The sequence below is a fragment of the Ovis canadensis genome, chromosome 1, assembly GCF_042477335.2.
Source record: "Ovis canadensis isolate MfBH-ARS-UI-01 breed Bighorn chromosome 1, ARS-UI_OviCan_v2, whole genome shotgun sequence".
Lineage (NCBI taxonomy): Eukaryota > Metazoa > Chordata > Mammalia > Artiodactyla > Bovidae > Ovis > Ovis canadensis.
Genome location: NC_091245.1, coordinates 4,781,132 through 4,798,413, shown reverse-complemented (window position 1 = coordinate 4,798,413; position 17,282 = coordinate 4,781,132). Strand labels below are relative to the sequence as shown.

Genomic DNA, 17,282 nt, shown 5'->3' with positions numbered 1-17,282 from the left:
GGAAAACAACAGAACAGAAAAGTCTAGAGATCTCATCAAGAAAATTAGAGACACCAAGGGAATATTTCATGCAAAGGTGGGCACAATAAAGGACAGAAACGATATGGACCTAACAGAAGCAGAAGATGTTAAGAGGAGATGGCAAGAATACACAGAAGAACTGCACAAAAAAGATCTTCAAGACCCAGATAAACCACAATGGTGTGATCACTCACCTAGTGTCAGACATCTTGGAATTTGAAGTCAAGTGGGCCTTAGAAAGCATCACTATGAACAAAGCTAGTAGAGGTGATGCAATTCCAGCTGAGCTATTTCGAGTCCTAAAAGATGATGCCGTGAAAGTGCTGCACTCAATAGGCCAGCAAATTTAGGAAACTCAGCAGTGGCCATAGGACTGGAAAAGGTCAGTTTTCATTCTAATCCCAAAGGAGGGCAATGCCAAAGAATGTTCAGACTAGTGCACAATTATACTTATCTCACACACCAACAAAGTAATGCTCAAAATTCTTCAAGTGAGGCTTCAACAGTACATGAACCATGAACTTCTAGATGTTCAAGTTGGATTTAGAAAAGGCAGAGGAACAGGAGATCAAACTGCCAACATCTGTTGGATGTTAGAAAAAACAAGAGAACTCCAGAAAAACATCTACTTCTGCTTTATTGACTACACCAAAGCCTTTGACTGTGTGGATCACAACAAACTGTGGAAAATTCTTCAAGAGATGGGAATACCAGACCACCTTACCTGCCTCCTGGGAAATATGTATGAAGGTCAAGAATGAACAGTTAGAACTGGATATGGAACGATGGATTGGTTCCAAATTGAGAAAGGAGTATGTCAAGGTTGTATATTGTCACCTTGCTTATTTAACTTACTTTCAGAGTACATCATTCAAAATGCCAGGCTGGATGAAGCACAAGCTGGAATCGATTGCTGGGAGAAATATCAATAACCTCAGATATGCAGGTGATAGCACCCTTTTGGCAGAAAGCAAAGAGGAACTGAAGAGCCTCTTGATGAAAGTGAAAGAGGAGAGTGAAAAAGTTGGCTTGAAACCCAGCAACTAAGATCATGACATGCAGCCTCATCACTTCATGGAAATAGATGGGAAAACAGTGGAAATAGTGGGAGACTTTATTTCTCTGGGCTCCAAAATCACTGCAGGTGGTGATTATAGCCATGAAATTAAAAGATGCTTGCTCCTTGGAAGAAAAGCTACGACCAACCCAGACAGCATATTAAACAGCAGAGACGTTACTGACAAATGACCATCTAGCTAAAGCTATGGTTTTTCCAGTAGTCATGTATGGATATGAGACTTGGACCATAAAGAAAGCTGAGCACCAAAGAATTGATACTTTTGAAGTGTGGTGTTGGAGAAGACTCTTGAGAGTCCCTTGGACTGCAGGGAGACAAAACCAGTCAATCCTAAAGGAATCAGTCCTGAATATTCATTGGAAGGACTGATGCTGAAACTGAAGCTCCAATACTTTGGCCACCTGATGCGAAGAACTGACTCATTTGAAAAGACCCTGATGCTGGGAAAGATCAAAGGCAGGAGGAGAAGGAGATGAGAGAGGATCAATGGTTGGATGGCATCACTGACTCAATGGGCATGAGTTTGAGCAGGCTCTAGGAGTTGACAATGGACAGGGAAGCCTGGCATGCTGCAGTCCATGGGGTTGCAAAGAGTCGAACATGACTGAACTGAATTGAACTGCATCTTTTGATGCTCAGACCACCTACCCTTTGTTGTAAGACTTCTGTATAACCTGACTCCTCCCTGCGCTGCTCTTTAGAGCTGTTCTCTTAGGGCTACTTGAAAACACAACTTTCAACTTTTTAAGTTGTGGCTATTTTTAAAGCTGACACAAGCAACATCAAACACTGGAGTTTAGGGATTTGCTGTTGTTTTTTATCATTTTCAGAAGAATAACAAGATCTGATCGTGTTTCTGAAAATCTCATTTTGGCTGCAGTGGCCGTGTGGGGAGGGCAGCGCGACTGGAAGTCTATAGAATATTGCACCTGGAGGCAAAAACGTGGGGGCCTGCAGGAGGGGAGCCCTGCGGGGAGAACTACAGCGCCTTCCCTGCTGTGGGAGGGCTGCTGAAGGAGCAGGTGTAGGCGGAACTAAAGCTAGTTTTGAACCTTTAAATTTGCAAGGTCTCAAAGTAAAGACTTTGAAAAGTCTTCAGTTCAGTTCAGCTCAGTCGTGTCCGACTCTGCGACCCCATGGACTGCAGCACGCCAGGCTTCCCTGTCCATCACCAACTCCCGGAGTTTACTCAGACTCATGTCCATGGAGTCAGGGATGCCACCCAAACAACCAATCCTCTGTTGTCCCCTTCTCCTGCCTTTGATCTTTCCCAGCACCAGGGTCTTTTCCAGTGACTCAGTTCTTGGCATCAGGTGGCCAAAGTATTGGAGTTTCAGCTTCAACATCAGTCCTGCCAATGAATATTCAGAACTGATTTCCTTTTAGGATGGACTGGTTGGATCTCCTTGCAGCTCAAGGGACTCTCAAGAGTCTTCTCCAACACCACAGTTGAAAAGCATCAATTCTTCGGCGCTCAGCTTTCTTTACAGTCCAAGCCTCACATCCATACACAACCACTGGAAAAACCATAGCAAAAGTACTCAACTATTCACGGAGCTCCTCCCGCCCAGCCTTTGCCATGAGCTGGGACAGCGGCTTCCCAGAAGCCCGGTCAGTCCTCCAGGGCACCGAGAGGGCCGGTCAGAGCGACGTCTGATGACGCAGCGGAACCAACGAGGCGCTTGCGCAGGGGCGCTCGGCGGCGCCCTCGGCTTTTACGTCATCGCAGGCGCGACGCCCCTAGGGACAGAGTGGGGCCCGGTTCTGCTGAGGAGGCGAGACGGGGAACCGACTGGGAAAATGCCAGTGGCGGTGATGGCGGAAAGTTCTTTTAGTTTCAGAAAGTTGCTGGATCAGTGCGAGAACCAGGAGCTCGAGGTAGCCGTCCGCCTGGCGGGGTCGCGAGGCCTCCGGCGGCCTCGGTCTCCAGGGCAACGGGGCCTGGGGCCCGCGGGGCTCGGGGCCGGCGCCGGGAGGGCGCAGGAGCTGGCGTGAGAATCTCGGAGGGCTGGGCTGAGCGCCCGGGCCTGGTCCCCCCAGACTCGCCGGGAGCCTTTCGCTGTGTGTGTTCAGCTAGTGAGCCCGGAACCACTGTGCGTCTTTGCCCCTCACACCCTCCATACGCTTCTGTGCTGGACTAAACGTCTTGCCTCTGCGCTGTGGGGAGAGGTGCAGAAATGGGGCTTATTAAGACTGTAGTGCAGGCACGGCCACAGACGGAGGTGTGACCGCTGTAACCTTTGCTTGATTCAGAAAGCCCTTAGCCTCACGTTAGCACGGAAGCTTGCTGTTTGTCGTGTGTGTGTCGCCCAGTCGTGTCCGACTCTTGCGTGTGTGTGGTGTGTGTGTGTCTCTCAGTCGCGTCCGACTTTTGTGTGTGTGTCGTTCAGTCGTGTCCGACTCGTGTGTGCGCGAGTGTGTGTGGTATCTTTGTGTGTTGCTCAGTCGTGTCCGACTCGTGTGTGTGTTGTGTGTCACTCAGTCATATCCGAGTCTTTTGTAGTGTGTGTGTGTGTGGCTCAGTTGTGTCCTACTCTTTTGCCTGTGTGTGTGTGTCTGTGTGTCGGTTAGTCTTGTCCAACTGTTGTGTGTGTGTCGCTCAGTCGTGTCCGACTCTTTTGCGACCCCAGGAGTCCACAGGCTCCTCTGCCCATGGAATTCTCTGGGGAAGAATACTGGAGTGGGTTGTCATGCCCCCCTCTAGGGGATCTTCCTCACCCAGGGATCGAACCCCGGTCGTTCTCCCCCATTGCAGGCAGATTCTTTACTAGCCTGAGCCACCAGGGAAGCCCCTTGTCTTTAGAAGAGCAGGTGACATTGTATCATGCAACTACTAAAGTAACAAGGTTTTTTTCGTAGAAAGGCACTTAATGGCATTTATAGTGTTGATATAAAAAGTTAATTAACCAAAGGAGACAGCTGCCAGAAGCAGCAGCTCTCCGGTAGACACTTTATAGATGTCTCCTGAATGAACTGAAATTGAGTGAGGAGAAGAATGTTTTTGTAACTCAGCTGTTTTGTAACTCAGCTGATGTTTGTCTCTTTATTATGTGTTTACTTAGATATTCAATGTGTTTGGTATAGTGGGCAGAATTAATCATATTGCTTTAGGAATCTGTTGGAGACATTTCTTATAGTAGTACAACAAAATAAGAATTTGAAAATTGGGAAAGGGATAGCGTTCAAATATTTTTGCGTGTATGAATACACAGAAGCCCAGACAGAGGAATCGCAGCTGATCAAAGAGCTAAATATAATCCTCTGGGTTTTGGTGTATGATGCTTCCCTACACTCTTTCTCCATCCATAATAACAACTGCTATAAAATATGCTTACTCTACGGTAAAGCGTCTGTCTACAATGCGGGAGACCTGGGTTCGATCCCTGGGTCAGGAAGATTCCCTGGAGAAGGCAATGGCAACCCACTCCAGTACTCTTGCCTGGAAAATCCCACGGATGGAGGAGCTTGATGCAGGCTACTGTCCATGGGGTCACAAAGAGACAGGCACGACTGAGCAACTTCACTTTAGGTGAGTTAAGAAAATACTTTCTAAAACATAAAAGAATAAATGAGGTTTATTTCTGTCTGGTTTTTTTGGCCTTACAGGCTCCAGGAGGAATTGCTACACCCCCAGTGTATGGTCAGCTTCTAGCTTTGTATCTGCTCCATAATGACATGTAAGTACCTTCTACCTAAAGCTAAGAGAAGCATCTTCCTCAGGAAACCGTTCTTATGCTGAAGTCGTATCACTGAAACATAGGTCCAGGGAGCTGTGCTGCTTATTTCATATATTGAATCATGACTTAAGAAATTATGATTAGGCTGAGTTGTTTTGAAATACACCTGTTTTATATATTCCTTCTAAGAAACATTTCCAATTTATTATGAGAAACTGCCGTGTCAATAAATTCCTTTAAATCTATTGATCTTTTTTTTCCTCTGGTTATAAAACCTTCCCATGTAATCAGTAGACTAAGAGAAACTAAAAGGGAAAGTTGAGAAAGCCAAAAGGAATTTGTTGTCAATGTATAACACGTCTTGAAAGGCTTTGTTTTCTAATTATCCCTAATTCATGTTCATTGGAGGACAGTGGGAGAGTGTAATTGTGCAAAAAGAGCCCCTTGCAGTGCTGCATCCCACTGATGGTTGCTGTTAAATTTTGCTTTAAATTCTAAACCTTTTCCTTTTGTACCTTCTAAACTAAACTGAGGTTTTCATTACTCATGTAGCATACAAATTACCTTTCCTGTTTTATAATGCTTTCGTCATATGCTTCTTGTCTTTCAAGCTTCCAGACTCTTTAAAAAAAGAAAAAGCTGCCTTGAAATTTTGGTGCCTGTATGCTCACTCGTAGGAGGAGGGGTCATGATAAGGAGAAAAGCGTTGTGTACTATGCGTATTGTTAGGAATGCTACAACTTTGAAAGTGTATGAATTTGTTTATTTTATATATGAATGGTTTAGACAGTTCTATTTAAGTCTTTTTTTTTTTTTAATTTAAGTCTTTACATTGTTGCCTCAATTTAAGATCTGAATTATTAAAAAGTTTACTAAAAACGGCAGGATGTTAGTTTGATAAAAATATTTCATGTCTTATCTGGAAAACCACTCTTACTTTCCCTGGAGAAATTCATGTAAAACTAAATTTCATTTTGTATTATATAGAGAATTTTAAAGTATACTTCTGTGTGTTTGCAATGGGATCTAAAATTCTAAATAGTTACTGAGGTGATTTTTAAAAATTGCTTGTTCTTTCTTGGGGGGGATGTAAATTAGGAACAATGCAAGATATCTTTGGAAAAGAATACCACCTGCTATAAAATCTGTAAGTATTCCTCAGAATATCTTACTGCTTCAATATAGTGATGCCATTCACTTAAAAAGCAAAGTTTCTGTTTTCTTTCTCATGTGATTCACGAAAGTTATTAAAAACTGCCTTTAAATTTAAAGAATAGATCTAGATTCCGCTAATCTTAATTTCCCTTGAATGGAGTACAAATCTGTGCTCAACTCTTTCTGATCAGGTTTCCTAACATACTTTATAAGTGTCACTTTACCTGACAAACAACTGAGTTAGTTTAGATAGAAGTTTGAGTTGTTTTATTATTTTCTTTTTAACTGATTTGTGCAGTTTTCTAAATGTTATTTATTTTGCAAGTAATATAATTTATAAGAACACCCTAACAGTAATAGTTATTCAGAGCATTAAGATTTTTTTTTGGTAACTAGGATTTTAGATTTCTTGTTTTTCATGAGAGAGTAGATGAATTCACGTAATAGTTTCTTCCAAGATGGAAAGAAGTAAATTTATGATTTCTGATGATCCACTGTGTCTCACATAAATGTGAAGTGAGTTTCTCGTACATTCACAAAACATTAACAAGAATTTACCTAAATCCCTTTATTCATTATTGATATTCAGGAGCAGACCAGATTAGTATTTATACTGTTTTTCCTCCACATTCTATTAAGTAAGTTTGGAATGTTCCTCCAGAGCCATTGACTTAAAGATATAAATTATATGCATAGTTTCAGTGTTATTAGTGGAAATGCTATCCTTCTGCCACATTTTATGACATCTTAGATTGAGAGTCTATATTATTAGCCATTTTGCTATTACTTTTGCCCTTAGGTATATGTATTTTATGTACATGTATATATAATGTTAGGTCTATATAGTATATATATGAAATGTAAATAAAACATTGTTTAAAAAAAGTGTTTCATATAACTAATTCCTAAATTTATGTGAAATATTTTTGGACTACTTTCTTGTGCCTTAATTTTTTAATAAAAATCCGTATGAAACATGCCAATAAATTCTATAGTAGTAATCACAGCATTTAAAAACCTTTTTGAAAGTGATTGGGCCGAAGCAGTTACAGCTGTTAAATGCTGCATTATGCTTTAAGCTTCAGTTGTTGGTATATGTGCAGAATGAGTGTCCTCAAAGGCAGTAATCTTTCTTGCAGGCAAACTCTGAACTTGGGGGGATCTGGTCAGTTGGCCAGCGGATCTGGCAGAGGGACTTCCCTGGGATCTACAGCACCATCAACGCTCATCAGTGGTCTGAGGCCGTCCAGCCAATCATGGAGGCTCTCAGAGGTAGTGTCCTCTGTGGATAAGCAATTAGACTAGACTTAAAGTGTTGGAGTAACTCAATGTGTTTGAAAAATAGATATTCTCTGCTCGGTGAATTGGGGAAGTTTTCAGAATTCTTTTTTAAGTTTGCTAAAATTATGCTTTGATTTCATGTCACTTGAGTTTGTATCAGCAGTTGAGGGCCTTGCTGCCTCTTAATTTAACTCTAGACTGAAGTTGCTTATCAGTAAGTAAGAGATGATTTTTGCTACTTAAATGAAATTTTGTAATATTCCAGTAATTTCAAGGGAATAAGACTTAAACCCCACATATTTGAAAGTAGAGACTCCTATGGACTCTGTGAACCTCAGCCTTTCATGGACTTTCTTCCACTTCTGGATTTATGACTAATCAATTTAGGACATAGATAAACTTTTTTTAACCCTCCCCCTTTTTTTTAAAATTACCAGTCTAATGCAGCCTAGCGCACCAGAACTCTCCCCTGCCTCTCTCTCTCTGTTCTCCCAGTGTCTGCTTCCGCTCTTTTATGTGTTACACTGTTACTTCATATTGTTGCCTTGTGTCTCTGGTTAATTCCTGCCTTCATTATCTACTTTCCTGCTCTGGAGTGTCAGTGAGCAAGAATTATTGAATACTGCTCATCACTCTGGCAAGGGATGTCAACTTTTCAGGGGAGCAGAAGGCAAAGATTGCCTCTGAAGTGTACCTCATTCTTGGCCTGGTAAAGCAGAACAGTGTGCGTGACAAATAGGAGAACAGGCCGCCCTGGCACAGTAGGGGTGACTTTGGATATTCACACAGAAAACAACCTTGGCGTCATTGTGTACGCCCTGAGAAATTCAGATCCAGAGCAAGACAGGGAGGGGGTTGAGGAAGTACATTCCCTGCCCCGCGGACCCACGTTCACCCAGTACGCGAGCCCAGGTGCCAAGGTCTGGGTGGCCAGCCTCCGTGGGGTTTAAGGGCAGAGGTGGGTTGCAAAGGGCAGCTGCCTCACCTTCCGCTCTGTCTCTAGCACTGGCATCGGCAGTTCCTGGTAGGTCTTAGGCATGCTGACGTATTCGTTGAGCAACAGAATAAGCGATCTCTCAAGATCTCCCTGAGACTTTGTCCCATGAAGAACTGCCAGCGACACTAGGTGCCAGCTCAGCTTATCCACCTTCCTGCTTGCCATTCTGATGCATGCCCTCCTGAGGCTGCACGTCTCATTGCTGAGGTGACCGGTGCCCGGTCAGGATGCAGGTGTCAGGTTCATTTGTGCTGAGGGGTTAAAAGCAGCCTGAGGGGCTCGGCCCCTGACTGATGCTGTGGTTCGCGTGGCCTTTACGCCTGCTGCCTTGTCCTTCCACTCTGCCTTCCCCGGGATGTTTCTCTTCTCTCCATGATTTTCTCTTTCATTCACAGTCTTGTCTTGTTCTGGTCCCTTTTTCAACTCTGAAAATCTGACCAGAGTACTTGAACTTGAAAGTAAATGTTTCTAAAATATGGGAGGCTTATCAAAGGAATGAAGCTTTTGCTGTACACTTGTGTTTTCCTCTTTCATTGTTGCTCGGGGTTCTTCTCTGTTGAATGTCTGTAGCTTTCAATAGATAAAAGCTTTTATCTCTCAGCTGTGTTAGAAGCCTACTTTAAGGTCATTTGCTGAAAGTGGGTAGGAATGAAGGAAGGAATTGGAAGTGAAGCAAATAATGGCTCCATGAAAGCCGGGAGGCAGTTAGGCTCAGGGAGAAAGGAAGCAACAGGGTTGACTCTCAGCGATGTCTAAGGAAGAGGCGAGCCCAAAGGCTGGGGTCGGGCCCACTTGGGTTCCCGTGGGACCTTCCACAAGCCTGTGTGCAGCACACCCTTCCTTAGCGGTGCCGGGCCCCTTGGGGGATAAAAGGATGTGAAAGCCCTCCTGTAGAGAAGTCGGGATGACGGGGTGGGGAGGGGTGCAGTGCACACTGAGGGTGGTAAAAGATTGCCTGTTAAGTAAGTAAGTGATGCTGTGAGGTCAGAGAAGGGCGCAGATGGCAGTGAGCTCCAGTGCCCAGCGCGGAGGGTTTATAAATAGACCCAGGAAGAGAGGAGAGGAGGGGGGTTCAGACCACATAGAGATGTAACGAAGTGCCTGAGAAGCACAACGGTGAGCGGTGCAAGCAGAACCAGCAGGCCGCTTTGAAGCAGAGGGTGTCTGCGGGGGTTGGTGTGGCTGTAACAGGGTCCCAGGAGTGGGGGCGGGTTTTCTTATGTCCAGGGCTATCTTGTATGTGTACACTTGCCTATTAAATGTGGAAGGTAAACTCCATAATTCCTAAGCATGTCGAAGTCACGTGCTTCATTCCTGAATTACTTAATGTGGAAATTTAAGCCTGGGGGAGCCCATGTGTGGTCTCTAGGGAAGTTTTGTTGCTGGAGTTGTTTACAACCCCTTCCTGTGGGGCTCAGGGCTCCACTTTGGGATTTGCACTTGAATGATGTCAAGTCAAGAGTTCAGAGCAGACTTGAAAGTTAGGAAGGGGGCTCTGGTTATCAGGTTTGTTCAGCAGCTCCCAGGTGTGGTCCTGTGTCAGAAACCCTGCTGAGAAAGGACCACTGATCCTGGGAGAAGGTAATTTCTGTTCTAGTCAGTCCAATGTTTGTAAGTGGGATAAAGAGAAATTTTGAAATATACATCCCAAATACAAATGAAGTTTTCTTAGAGTTGGAGTCCTATCTGTAGTAATTTTTTTTCCATCTTTGTAATTTTTATTGTCACCTGAGTTTTTTTTTTTTAACCTGAGATGTTTTTCATTCAGAGAAAGTGTAAGAAATGCATGTTCCTTGGTGGTTCAGCTTCTCTTATGGCTCAGTTGGATGTTCAGCTTCCCTTATGGCTCAGCTGGTAAAGCATCCATCTGCAATGTGGGAGACCTGGGTTCGATCTCTGGGTTAGAAAGATCCCCTGGAGAAGGGAAAGGCCACTCTCTCCAGTATTCTGGCCTGGAGAATCCCGTGGACTATATAGTCTGTGGGGTCGCAGAGTCGGACTCTCTCTTTCACTTTCATGTTCTTTCTTTGGTGGCTCAGTGGTGAAGAACCCACCTGCCAGTGCAGGAGCTGCAGGGGACACAGGTTTCATCTCTGGGTCTGGAAGATCCCCTGGAGGAGGGCATGGCAACCCACTCCAGTATTCTTGCCTGGAGAATCCCATGGACAGAGGAGCCTGGTGGGCTATGGTCCATGGGGTCGAACAGAGTTGGACACAATTGAATGATTTAGTGTTGATTGAGCAATATTTGAGCCCTTCTTACATCTTAGGTGCCTATAGCTGTGCCTGTAGATGCAGAAATCTTTAGGTTGATCTAGTTTTTCTTACCAAATTTGGAGAAGGGCTGTGATGTAGTTTAATTGTGTGTTTCAAAACTGGCAGCTCTTTTGGTTCACTGTCTGCCAAACCTTCACTCCCACGACAGATGCAACCCGGAGACGAGCCTTTGCCCTGGTCTCCCAAGCCTACACCTCGATCATCGCCGACGATTTCGCAGCCTTTGTTGGACTTCCGGTGGAGGAGGCTGTGAAAGGTATTTGAGGCCTACTTTCTGCTTTCAGACTTCCCTGGTGGCTCAGATGGAAAGTGTCTGTCTACAATGTGGGAGACCTGGGTTCCATCCCTGGGTCGGGAAGTTCCCTGGAGAAGGAAATGGCAACCCACTCCAGTACTCTTGCCTAGAAAATCCCATGGACGGAGGAGCCTGGTGTCCATGGGGTTGCAAAGAGTTGAACACTTCTGAGTGACTTCACTTTCACTTTCTGCTTTCAAAGAAAATGGAATGTAAATCATAGGTCCACAAGCCCTTATCTGAAGCCATTGGGACAGGACACGTTTCGGAATTTAGGTCGTGTGAGTTCTTTAGAAAGGTGATAGGAGGCGTACACCACACAGCCCCAGGCAGCCAGCACCTGGTGACCAAGCCCACCCGTGGTTCCCGCAGAGCACGTGTGTCCCCGCAGTTGGCGTGAGAGGAGGCTGTACGCAGACTTTGGGGTCTGCATCAGATTTGCCAACACATGAGTTAAAGAAAATTTTTTGATTCATAGAATTTTTTGGACTTCTGAATATGAATAAGAAATATTGGGTTTGTGTTTACCTTTAAAGTGCTTTTTACCAAAGATAGGCAGCAATAAAGATGTCTTAAAACAGGAGCTTTGTGAAGGAATGCATTGCGATTTCTATGAGATTAAAATTTGACTTCATCTTTGAGATAAACCCTTGTTGCATGTGTTAGTATTAATAACTCTTTCCTTACTGAACCTCCTCACTGTTTGGGTAGTTACTTCTTATCACGGCACCCGGGGTCTGACCCCTGAATATTTTCTACTTTTATCTCTAATACCTTTGATCAACTTCTACTCTACTAAACAGTGCTGAGCCCTCCAAGTTGATGTCCAGGAAGGAAAAATTAGAGCTGCTGTTGACCAGTGGAGGGAGGGGAAAGGAAGGTGGTGAGAACAGTAGGTCATTGGAGGAAAGAGGCAGCGGATGGAGGTGTAGACTCGAGTGTTTGGTGACTTTCCCACCTCTGAGCCCCCGGTTACATCACAGCTTTTACAGGTGGTAGAGAATGTGTGCGACATGGAGGAAATTCAGGGTGTGCACGCCATATGCTCTTAGATACGCTGGGCAGGTAACATTGTATTCATAATTCTAAGCTTAAACTCCGCTAACGTCTTTATATATTTTCCTTTGAAAATCAACATGGAGGTGGGGTTTGTTTGTTATTTTAAGAAAGTAGGTTTTAATGGATCTGGACCTATAGAAACCCTGGTTTCACCCTTCCTTGATGAAGGCAATCTCCTCCTCGTATGCCTTTCAGCCCAGTTTTTCTCCACCATTTCTTACCAGTAACCTAGAGGTGTCTGCACCCTACTCTCACCCGCTGGCTTCCAGATGTGCTTCTGCATTTTCGTCTCTCAGGTCCTGACCAGTCTACCCTCCCCTGTCCAGGTTGCTCTGGAATATTAATACTGCACGTATCTTGCAGCACTGTTTTATGGTGTTGGACATTTTGGGTTCTCCAGTCGAAACGTCACCATTAAGCACCACATATCATGAATTTCTGAGGCCTACCACAGTTATAGATGCATAAATGGCTGGTTAATGAATGTCCTTGGAGTAAATCATACTGTTACTTACGCATACAGACATGTATTTTGACTCTTCTTTTGAAATTAATCCATAATTTATTGATTATAGATTAAAATATATTAAAATTAATCCATAATAAATAATATATCCCAAAGTCCATACTTAACAACTGTCTGCCTGTGATCCTGGTCCACTTCTCCATGCTAGCTGTGCAACCTAAGACACATTCCTGGGATTCTCTGAGCTTCATTTTCCGCATCTGTGCAGTTACGATGAGCTTCACAGAGCTATTGGGTGGTTGCATAACGTGACCCCTGTAGGAGCGCCCAGCGCAGTACCTGCTGACCGGCCTCCGTGTGGTGTCTCTGTGCTGTTTTTATCCTCCCCGTCATCTTTGTTACTCCTGATGTCAGGATTAGAAAGAGTACTGTAGACGTCTTCCTTATGTCTCTTTTTAATAGTTCGATCTGGTTAATACCATAATACATATATTATAGAAAACTGATCACTTTTTAGTGACTATGTCAGCCTGATAGAATAAAATGAGGCTTTCATGGATGTTTCAGAAAGGTATTTCCCAAATAAGTTCCCATGAGAATGCTGTCTCTAGGATACCTCTGTATTGAAAATACACATTACAGGTTCATCTACCCATGTTGGACCTCCCATACAGGTAACATCAGTGATATATTGTGGATCTTGTAAGTAGAGTTTCTGTTTTTAAAATACATTTCTGTGTTAAATACATGATTTAGGTATCCTTGAACAAGGCTGGCAAGCCGACTCCACCACAAGGATGGTCATGCCCAAGAAGCCAGGTAGGTGGAGCTGCTTGTCCACCGTGCAGCCTGAACTCTGAGACCACTGCAGGTTTTCAGGTGTTGCCTATGAATGCTTTGATGCAAAGTTCTACCATGCCAACAGCATGAAAGTAACTCATGTTTAATACAGATAGAGGGTGATGGACCCTTACGGTAGAAAGGATCTTAAAGATGATCTGGTTTTACTTTAATTTTTTAAAATGTATTTTGTTCATTAAAAACCCATATGTATATGTTTCCATAATCCTGATTACAACTTAATTTTTACTAAGCATTAATAATCTCCCATCCTTTTATTTATTGGGCCATTTCTCACTGCTTATTTCTAATATGTAAACTGCTGCCTTTTAAAATGATACTTAAGATACTCAGAAATTCCTCTTTTCTCCTCATGCTGTTAACATGTAGACTCTTCTCCTAAACAAGACTTTGAGTGGCTTTAACTTTCACAAAATTATCTGGCCTGTTCAGGCCATAAGAATTTGGCCTGTCCTCATTGTCTCCATCTGAATTCCTAGTCCCTGAGCCTTCCTCTCTGAAATGAGCCACTTTCCTTGCTGCTTACCAGGAATGTCCTTTTCTGCCGTGGCTTTAGAGCTGGGCTCCATGCCCATCTCCATAAACACTCAGATCGGCTCCCTCCCAGAGTTCCACCTGCTCTGAATTCCTGTTGTTCAGATGTTGTTGACTCCACCCACGGTAGGGAAGTACACAAGCTACCGTGTGCTCGGCCCTTTGAGGGTGCAGAAGAGGGGTCAGAAGAGGGCCCAGCCGATCTAGGTGGTGAGAGAACGCTGCTGGAGTAAAAAGTCCGGTGTGATCAGGTAGCGCGTGATTGCTGTTTCTCTGAGAAGTGAATGACTGGGATGCCACTGCATTAGAAATGTCCTGTTCTGTGTGAAGGCTTTGGACAAGGCTTCTATAACCGGGCTGTGTGTTTTGTTCAGTTGCAGGGGCCCTGGATGTTTCCTTTAACAGGTTTATTCCCTTATCAGGTATGTATGTTCATATGTCCATTTAAAAAGTATTTCGTTACTTTTCTCTTTTGTTTTTGTATTATTTCTTTTTGTTAGCTCTCATGTTGTAGACAAAGAGGTTAAATCCTAACGTGGTATTTATAGTACTCCATCTAGTTACAAGGATGCACGGTGGGGGGTCCCCTCTATAGCTTCCCTGGAGGCAGTGGGCCCCTCCCTGGTGTCATGTCAGGCAGGCCTGATGGAGCCACTCGCCAGCCCTGACTCAGACTTGGCTCCAGGCCGACGTGTGAGAGCTAAGCTTTTTGAAAAGGGATCCTCTGTGGGTTTTCTGTTCACTGACAATTTAATATTCTGTGTGGTAAGCACTGGGTGATTATTACATTAATGTCATATGGGGAGGGGTCTTTCTAAGAAGAGCTGTGTTCTCTTGGGAGAGGTGTTGCCTGTTAAAAGTGTTTCTAACCTTCACATGGAAACTTCAGTAACAACAGAACCAAACATGCCTTTATTCCCAGTTTGGGAAAACTACTCACAGAAGTTGAGGCTTCTTGGCTTGTTTTTTTAAAATGTCCAAGATCAAGGTAAATCTAAGAAAGTTTCCTTCTTGATAAGTAAAAGGCATTGGAGGGTGTCAGTGGCAGGACCACGGCTTTGTGACCCTGGTGTCTGACTGAGTGTCTTTCTCTCTAACGTGCAGAGCCTGCCCCTGTTCCACCCATTCCCAACGAGCAACAGTTAGCCAGACTCACCGATTATGTGGCTTTCCTCGAAAACTGACCATTCTGAGTTCAAGATCCACCTTCAGAAGCCTGAATACTGACAAGTAGAGAAATGTAAAATTTTTATTTTCAATTTTATTGGATGGATGAATCACCTCGTCATACTTTACTGAGTATGTGATAAAATACATATATAATATCAAGTATATTATATATATTTTGTCCTTAAAACATGCTGAATGGTTGTTGAAACATTTCTCATTTTTTAATGTTTGACAATTTGGAGTCCATCAGTATTATGCAGTTTATATTTCCTAGTGACTCGTAAAATACAGCCCTCCTGCTTCTTGTGGAATAGTGGTTGTCAAGCGTTCTTTCTGCCGCAGCGCACAGCGCGTTCCCTCCCACCTGCACCATAGGCTGGTAGTTGCCATGGTGCATTGGGGTGTGAGGAGGACACCCCAGAGGCAGTGTCTGCATTGCTGGGGATAGTAATTCACACCCTCTTTGGAGACCATGCTCTTTTCCTCTGCCCACCTGAGAATCACAAATACAAAATGCTGAGACCGAGCTGAGGAACAAGACCATTTCCCTGGTAAACCAGTTTGCTTTAGATTTTTTTCTGAGAGCGTGAGTACATCCATTGCTGGTGGTGGAGGGCTTGCCACGAAAGTGAGACTTATTTAAGACATTTGGGAGAAGTATGAAGTGGTAATATTTGCTTTCAGAAGAAGGGAGATGTCAGTGTGGAATGCATTGTTGGGGAAAGAAGCTATTACGTGATACACTTTGTGGTCTGGTCTGCAGCCTATCGGTTGCTTATGTTTATCCCTTGGGTCAAGTTCTGCCCATGGGAGAAATACTGAACAAGTCTTTCATTTTTTTGTGTGATAGCCCTCTGAACATTTGAAGTTGTGTATTGTATCTTCAGGTTAAATTCACCCCCTAGTTCATTTATTCTGCATTTGTTCAATAAATATTTAATTGAATTCTTCAGCTGTTTTACTGAAGGTAGTTTCTAGAGGTTTCACTATCCTGTCTTCCTGCGGATGAGTTCTAGTTGGCCATTGTCTCTATTAAAGTACAAATATCTTAATTAAATAGAAATGACCTATATAGTGGTAGTGACATGACTCATGTTTTCACTCATTTAAACTATACTTTACTGGCTATTTCAGCTACTGTTAACATTTAAATGTTAATGTTAAATGTTAATGGTTACTTTAAATACCTTTTAAATTAAGGTTTTGCTGTTCTGGGCTTCAGTGATCCTGAAAGACTAGGAGTAGCGAGGTGCCTTTAGTATAAACTAGAGTAAACTGTTGGTAAAACTGCAGCTGGAGGGTAACAGAAACCATTCAGATTGAGGCACTTAGAGAAAAGGTAGCCTACCGGAAAGAGTGCTCGGTACATGGCTGCAGAGCAGAGAGAGAGAGACCAGGCAGTGACTGGATGCCAAAGACGAGAGAGGATGAAGAAGGAAGGTAATACCTGAAGCACTGGCCAGGAATTTTCCAAAACTGATGAAAAAAATCAAGCCACAGATTCAAGAAGCTCAGAAAACCCCACACAGGATAAATACAAAGAATCACACCTGGAGACATCGTAGTAAAACTGCGGAAAACTGAGAACAAAATATTAAAAGCATGAGGGGAGGGTGGGGAGGGTTTTCTCGTCCAAGAAGCAACAGTAGAGCCAGGGGACGATGAAACGGCATTTTCTAAGTGTCAAAGAAATCGCAACTGCTATTAAAAGAAGCACTTGTAAAACTTTCACTCTACTGTGCTGTTAAATTTTAAAAGGGGAAAGGCACACCAATGAAACACTGAGAAGCCTGGTGCAGCTTCAGTAGTATTGGAAAGAGGAGACTGAAGCCCAGAAGCTTTATTAGACATAGAGGTGGATTTTTTTGTGGAGAAGGTTGCATCGGTTTCCTATTGCTGTGGTAGCAAATTACCATACCCTTGATGGCTTAACGCCACAGGGTTCATCCTCTTACGGTTCCACAGCTCGGAAACCGGAGTCAGTCTCCTGGGCTACCGTCAGCTGTCAGCAGGGCGGCGTTCCTCGGAGGCCATCAGGGACTCTTGGCCCGTGGCAGCTCCCAGAGGCCGCCTGCCTCCCCCGGCTCATGGCCCTCTTCCTGCGTCTTCATGGCCAGCAGTGTCGGGCTGAGTCCTTCACACTGCCCCCTCAGGTCCTCTTTCCTGCCACCTCTTCCATTTTGAAGGGTCCCTGTGGTTACATTGGTCCCACCTGGAAATCCAGGATAATCTAGTTTTAAATAGGATGATTCAGTTAAATTCAGTCACTCAGTCGTGTCCAACCTTTGCAACCCCATGGATCGCAGCACACCAGGCCTCCCTGTCCATCACCAACTCCTGGAGCTTGCTCAAACTCATGTCACCTTCATTTTATCTGCTATCTTAATTTCTCTTCCCCACAGTCCCAGAAG

General features: G+C 43.9%; 1 protein-coding gene across 1 annotated transcript; it reads left to right on the top strand.

Moving 5' to 3' along the window:
- The first annotated feature begins 2,753 nt into the window (after positions 1 to 2,753).
- Positions 2,754 to 15,816, top strand: COPS8 (COP9 signalosome subunit 8). Its single transcript, XM_069584666.1, has 8 exons — positions 2,754 to 2,977; positions 4,706 to 4,776; positions 5,875 to 5,923; positions 7,071 to 7,203; positions 10,635 to 10,742; positions 13,063 to 13,125; positions 14,076 to 14,123; positions 14,806 to 15,816. The coding sequence occupies exons 1-8, from the start codon at positions 2,756 to 2,758 to the stop codon at positions 14,883 to 14,885; spliced, it is 774 nt and encodes a 257-aa protein (XP_069440767.1). The 5' UTR covers positions 2,754 to 2,755; the 3' UTR covers positions 14,886 to 15,816.
- The last annotated feature ends 1,466 nt before the right edge of the window (positions 15,817 to 17,282 follow it).

What these genes read in the sequence shown, in the direction of transcription:
- COPS8 (XM_069584666.1), top strand. Translation starts at nt 2,756, where the DNA reads ATGACGCAGCGGAACCAACGAGGCGCTTGCGCAGGGGCGCTCGGCGGC. An exon ending in GGTCATGCCCAAGAAGCCAG is followed by an intron (nt 13,126 to 14,075) that starts GTAGGTGGAGCT and finishes TGTTTTGTTCAG; the next exon opens with TTGCAGGGGCCCTGGATGTT. An exon ending in CAGGTTTATTCCCTTATCAG is followed by an intron (nt 14,124 to 14,805) that starts GTATGTATGTTC and finishes TCTAACGTGCAG; the next exon opens with AGCCTGCCCCTGTTCCACCC.